Source organism: Austrofundulus limnaeus, unplaced genomic scaffold (assembly GCF_001266775.1).
Source record: "Austrofundulus limnaeus strain Quisiro unplaced genomic scaffold, Austrofundulus_limnaeus-1.0 Scaffold852, whole genome shotgun sequence".
In the NCBI taxonomy this organism is placed as follows: Eukaryota; Metazoa; Chordata; class Actinopteri; order Cyprinodontiformes; family Rivulidae; genus Austrofundulus; species Austrofundulus limnaeus.
Window position 1 is genome coordinate 39,777 of NW_013953254.1, and position 6,989 is coordinate 46,765.

General features: G+C 35.9%; 1 protein-coding gene across 2 annotated transcripts in view; it reads right to left on the reverse strand.

Annotated features, from left to right (window-relative positions):
- ryk (receptor like tyrosine kinase) overlaps window positions 1-6,989 on the reverse strand; it is a 49,792-nt gene that overhangs the window by 37,996 nt on the left and 4,807 nt on the right. For both annotated transcript variants that reach the window (XM_014029091.1, XM_014029090.1), the window contains exons 4-6: window positions 3,770-3,901; window positions 3,184-3,243; window positions 2,487-2,628 (exon numbers count right to left, since the gene is read on the reverse strand). In XM_014029091.1, coding sequence (XP_013884545.1) covers window positions 2,487-2,628; window positions 3,184-3,243; window positions 3,770-3,901 — 334 coding nt within the window. The remainder of the gene's footprint in view (window positions 1-2,486; window positions 2,629-3,183; window positions 3,244-3,769; window positions 3,902-6,989) is intronic.

The following is a 6,989-nucleotide window of genomic DNA, read 5'->3' on the forward strand; positions in this document are numbered from 1 at the left end:
CACACACACACACACACACACACACACACACACACACACACACACACACCCCAAAAATAAGAAAGCTATTTATAAGTGAAGCTGCAAAAGATGATTCATTAAACACATTTCTTGTATAAATTAAATCCTAATTCTGTAAAACTTACATTCAAACAAGTGATTGTAAATAAAAGGTCTCTAATAAAAGCTTCTGGTGTTTTAGGAATACAGACTTTAAAGATTTCTGTCTGGAAGAAGCGATTATCTCATGACTTAATTTACTGAAGTCACAACATTATAAAGTCAGTTTGGATGTGATTAACATGTTCGATTACAGTCATAGTTTGTGTCCCCTGACAAACATTAGATTTTAATTTAGTGACACTGAACTCAGGAATCAAAATGTATTTAAAGACACAGCAAGGAAATAATAGGAGGAGATAAATAAATTGATTTCAATTTTTTCCTTCTCCTCCCACAAGGTGTGACTTTTATATTGATCATTAACACCAGTAAGGATGCAGCTACTATAAAATAAAAAAAAAACATATTCTAACAAATCTACTAATACTCAAATACTGACTACTTTGGACACAAATGTATTTTAAAGAGAAATCTTATTTTATGTGATTTCTTTTTTGTTTTTTGTTTTCAGGTGTGCACAAAAAATATTTTAAAGGACCTATATTTTGTCTCGTAAAGCTGACATAATTAGTTTTGTTTTCTTTAAATCTGTGTTTAATAATCTGGACAGAATTTACATGTAAACTCCAGCTAAAGTGACCTGAAGACAAGGGAACTGTGAGAGTGGAACCAGTTGACGTGTGTAAGGTAAGCTAGTGTTGAGCTATCAGCTGTTTAGCTGCAGCAGGAGCACACACAGCCTGTCTCTACTTTAATTCTTATATAAGACTATCAACATAGAAAGATGTAAATTTCCATCATTGTTTGACCTTAAGCTGCTTTAATTTGAATTTGCCAAGTTTTATATTTTCCCTCCATATTCAGAACAAGTATTATTATTCTACTGCTTTATATTCAGATATTTTATTTCTCTAAACTATTAATGTATACCATTTCTGATTATATGGGCCAGGGTTCCCACAGTTTAAGGCAAGTTAAATTTAAGACTTTTAAAGACCTCTTTAATACCACAAGGCCCAATTCACAATAAATAAAAACACAGGGGAAAAAAACGTGAAAATTTTACCCAAATGTTTATTTTAACACAGAACAAATAGCTACGAGAGAAATTCTGTAAATTATTTAAAAAATAATAATAAACATAAATGTTATCGATTATTTTAACATTTGAGACAATTTACAATTATCCTACTTAAAATGTGTTAACATTTTTAAGACCTCTGAAAGATTTATTTAAGTCATTTTAAGGCTAATTAAGGCCTTATTTTTAGATTGACAAATTCAATGCCTTTTAAGACTTTTTAAGGATCCGCGGGAACCCAGTGGGCAAGAAAATAAAAATCTAAAAATTATCTACAGAGACTAATGAATTATTTGTGTACTTGTTATTATTATGAAATTGATATTGAAGCCTTTAAAGCGTTTTAAATTCAGATTTAAACTCAAATTTAATCAAATCTAAAAGAGACCCAATTGAATCCCAGTGAAGGACTGAACTGATTAATTAAACATAACAACTACTATTTTGATTATTTTAATCAATAAAATGGGTAAATTTGCTATCCACATGAACAATAATTGAATTTGTTTTAATAATAGTTTTATAAAATGTACTACAATCTGTGTTTTTCAGGACTCTAATGAGAAGAGTGTGAATTTAATAAAAGCCCGTAGATAAGCTTTGCTGCCTAAAGCGCTCGACACACAGGAGGCGACGTCGCTCGTTCTCCATTCATTTCCTATGGAGCCTGTGCGGTGAGGCGACAATCGCTTGCCCTCCTCCAGCTAAGCGACCGGCGAAAATAGTGCATGTGAAATTTTGCACTCGTACACGTAGACGTGCACATGCGAGCTTGCGACGCGACATATGAAAGTTGAAAAATGTTCAACTTTTGTCGCTGTCGCTTAGCGTACAACCAATCAGCGAGGGTTTCATTGACTGACCAATGAGAGGAGAGTATGCTACACACTGCAGTTAGCTAACACTTTCACCAAGTGATTACTAAAAAGCTTTGTGGGAATTTATTGGCACCAGGGTGAAGTTTATGGTAAGTTTTTCCTCATAAAACTGTATCTTGATGTGTGTTTGTTTTTCAATATCATTAGCATCGCAAGATTTGTTTAGTTTACACGTCCGTAACGCAGACCCGCCTTCAGAGTCAAGAACCAATCAAATTTTGTGAAGACAAGCGACCTGAGAGCACGATTCGCAACGCTGCGATCGCTATCGCGTCCCGTGTGTCGGGTTTCACCCTGGCTGTGATGACAGCCGTTAATCGCTGTAGTTTGTCGCTCCCCGTGTGTCGAGCCCTTAACAAGTGACCCTCTGAGCTGCTCTAAAACCAGAGGACAAAGAGTCCAACCTGTCCTCCATCTCCACTCTCTTGACACTGTGCAGGTGAAGGATGGCCAGGATGATGGCAACGAGGAAGATGACGATGCAGCAGACGCTCACACTGATGTAGAACACCTGGGTGGAGGTGGTGGAGGCGGCCACGCCATTAACTGATGAAATAAACACGACTCTCGTTAACAAAAGAGCAACTCTGAAAAGAAGATCAAGACAATACGGAAGCTTTATCTGTGTTTCTACTCTGCAAAGAGCAGAAAATAAAACCAGAGGTGAGACATGAAAAAGAAAACAGCTCATGAGACAGAAACTGTAAGTCCATCTGGGATCCCTCTAAGTGTTCATAAAAGCCAGAATGGTTGTGGCTCTGCCCAGAATTCAGCGTCTGAAAGCTTTTCTCATCACCTCCATAAAAGGCTCAGAGGGGCCCCAGGATCCTCTGGCCTCGTCAAGCAGAGGGGACTCAAGCCCACTAATGGTACTTTGTTACTCAGGCAAAACACTCAAAAAAAAGTCTATGAATAAAAAGACTAAGAGGTCTGCCAGGGTGCAGCCTGAAGCACTCCCTTTAGGTTCTGAAATGATCTTCTTACACAAAGTTTGGCTACAGTGGACCTCGTCCCATCAGGCTGATGCTAACTGTGACAGACAACATGTTAAACTGACAGAAGTGAAGAAAACCAGCAGAACGAGGAGCTGAGGTGACTTACAGCCTGTTGGCAGAACAGTATTGTTGAAGGGAATGGGTATCTTCGAGTCAGAATCTATTCCTGTGCAAAAACAAAAAGACATTATGCGTTTGGTTAACGACAGAGCTCAGGGATAATTATTATTGTAATAATAAAAGTAATCAAAACATGCAATACTGGAAAATAACATCAATTCTGGTAAGAAATGTGCTTTATCCAGCCAGAGCTGTGCCAGAAGCTTGTTAATGGCTACAAACACCTTTCAGGTACTCACTAAAGGATATGCAACCAAATAAAAGTATTTTGATCTTGTGGGGATTAATGAAAATCAACAATAAATTCAAACTTGTGCACCTAATCTTTTATATTTTAAAAACTACTGAAGTTGTAAAACATTCTCACTCTGTGAAAACAGTTCAAAGCAACAATTAAAGCCCCATATTAAAAACATGTATGTCCATGATGAGGGGTGTGTTTATGTTTATGATCACAACTGTGGAGAAAAGAAATGGATCTTAAAGAGATGAGAACACAGCATGTTAAAAATACAGTGATATAATATTTTGGTCATACTGCCTACTAAGGTATAGTTTTTAATAACTCTTACTTTTGTAGCACATTTTCCTCCTCTTGAAGTTGAGCACTGTGTAGTTGTTGGCTTGACTGGTCAGATTGAGCTGCATTGTTAAAAATGCCTCTTCATCCACTTTGCCTGAGCAGATGATGTCCACTTTAAAGACTGCAGAGGAAAACACACACATGTTCATAACCACCACCAACAGTTAGAGACAGGACAGAGATTCAAAGAAACAACATCCTCTCTGTGACTGAACAGCTCACACTGACGACACAAAATGTTTCATTTGTTTTCAAAATTCTCTGAATGTTACCATCAAATAATCAATAATAAATGTGTATTACCAACAACATTTTCACATGGTTCTCATTTCCAATGAATCAATATTTACAAAGTTATTAGCCAGACTTTGTTAAAGTCCTCTGCACCCTGGATGATGTTGTCACCACAATGTCTAAAAGCAAAAATCAGGTAAAAGGTGGAGGGTCTCAGCTCAACCTCAGTGAGGTCTTTTTATGCGCACATAGAGGTTGTAAAGTGTGACAGAGCACAGAGGGTTCTGAGTAGGGATGCAAACAATTAATCGACTTATAATTTAATTTGGCCACCCCATTGGCCACCCTGCTGTACACACCCCTTCCACAGTGAAATAACCTTTAGGGGTGTAATAATCCTCCTTAACAGTTGGCGACAGAGGGGATAAACTAGTCTAGAATTTTTTTTTTTTTAATCCGAATCCTCCCAGGCTAATAAGTGATGATTCAATTTGATTATTGATTTCAAATTCACAATTACGATTATTTTCTATGTTTTTTTAACAAAATGAATTGCAGTCATTTATAAACAAATATGTTTCTTTTTTGTCCTCATATCGATCTATAACTGTCTGTTTTAGCAACAAAATAAACAAAAGTCATCACAAATCATTCTGTGACTACAAGTTACCAAGTATCAAACTGAATTTGTCTTAAAGACTAAACTTACTGTTGTACGACTAAATCGATTCATTCATTTTATGAATTGATTTACATTTTAAGCAGTTATAGATTCTCGACTGATAGTTAAATCCTTAGAAAAACAATCAATTAGTAAAGGTGTGATGTAGCATCATATCAGTACAGGGTAGAGCTGGGCGATATGGCCTAAAATCAAAATCACGATATATTGACCAGTTCACCTCGACAATGATAAATGCAGGATAAAACTTACTACCACCCCCCACAAGTACACGGTATAGTTTTTATTTAATAAAAAACTTTTTTGGCAGACTTGAGTCAGATATAGTCATACAAATATTTAAACATCTCCATAACTTTTCAGTGCAAACAAACATTACGTATTATAATTTTATATTAAAAAAAATATATACCATGTCTTTTGTACTGCACAAAATAACTTAACTACATTTTTTATTTGTTAGACTGACTGATTTCTCTAAAATAACCATTTCTTTCAAAAAGGTTATATTATTTAGAGAGCTCATGTAATCATTTAATACTGTTTATTCTTCATATTTGATCATTTATTGAATCACAGAGCAGTTCAGTCATAGCGTGGTTCTAAATATAAGCAAGCTATATTGTGAAGAATGCAATTTATAGATATTTATGATAAACTACATAGTGCTAAGCGGAGACTTGTCTTTTCTATAATATGGGACAAACAAATGTTCATCTGTGAGAGTTAATAATGTTTCATTGGAAGAACTCAGCCTGTGTGCACCTCGGTGCGCTCCCGGTCACGCAAGTGAAGTTGGAACACATAAACTTATAGTGTGTTAGATTTTAGATACCAACGTCTCAGGTAGCTCCGGAGCGAGCGAAGTGTGGAGAACAGGGTTTGTTCACTCAGGACAGGAGCTGCAGGCTGACCAGTGTTTATCCTGCAGACTGCTGCACCGACATGAGAAAGACCCGCCCTGCTCTGCTCTGATTGGATAAAACTGTGGGGTTTGTTTGATTTGTTGAAAGCAGTGTCCGTTTAAACCTGTATCAGACTGGGCGGCTTTAACGAGACCACAACAGAAAACAAGCAGGTTTCTCTTTTCCTCATTTTTTTAAATACTGACTTGGGCAAAATGACGTTAGTTATTGTCATAAATGTTGGTTTTGGTTATTTTTCGGTTTATCGCCCAGGCCTAGTTACTGAGAAGGGGTGCAAAAAAAATCGTTTTAAATCGGAATCGTGATTCTCATTTACAAAGATTCAGAATCGGTTTAAAATGTCCCAAAATCGATTTTTAAATATATACATTAAAAAAAATCCAAAGGTTGTCAGCCTCCATTGTGTTCAGAAAGCACCAAAACAAAAAGGAAACTACAAAACTGGAGAAAAAAAGAGATTCAACTGGCCCTGCCTTCAATGAATGCAAAGATTTGGGCTCATGTTTTTTACTGAACGAGTCTGAGTTTGACATGAGCTTCACTGTGTGCAAGGTTTGCAAAATGAAGATGAAGCATTTAGGAACACGACAAATGGGCTCACATTGAGTTTTGAATGAAAAAAAATCGAGTCTGAATCGAATTACGACCCCAAAAATCTGAATCGAATCGTGAGAGAGTAAAAGATTCCCACCCATAGTACAGTCTGCTCTTTAAAGCTTTGACCAAAGTTAACATGAGATTTAATTTTAGTTTTAGCAGTGTTCTTATCTTTTTGTTTTGAATGATCCTTCTCATACAAGGAGTGAAACAAGTTGCTAGTAGTTTGTTTCCCACTTTAATAATTCAATTTCCAGCCTTATAGTCAGATCTCTGTTTTTTTTTGTATGATTCAGTGCTTTAGTTTTTATTAAATTTGATATAAACTATATTCTGTTTTCTTGTTTACATGAATAGGATCTTTCAGTTTGTCCTAAAGTTTAAAAAATAATAATAAATGTGAGGACTCACTATAAAATTTTAGCTTTATGTCACCCCTACTGGCTGGAAAAGCCCTCTTTTATCAAACTAAGTGGCCCACTAGTAGATAATCCCAGCTGTAACACATTTTGTGCCTCCAGACACATTTTATGATTGAGTCTAATGTCAGAAATGTCTGTTTTGATTGCAAAAGTTGCAGACCCCTGTGTCAGAATGATGTGATTGCATGGAACCATGAGTGTGTGTAAGTAAAAGTAAGTAAGTAAGTAAAAGTAAGTAAGTAAGTAAAAGTAAGTAAGTAAGTAAAAGTAAGTAAGTAAGTAAGTAAGTAAGTAAAAGTAAGTAAGTAAGTAAGTAAGTAAGTAAAAGTAAGTAAGTAAGTAAGTAAA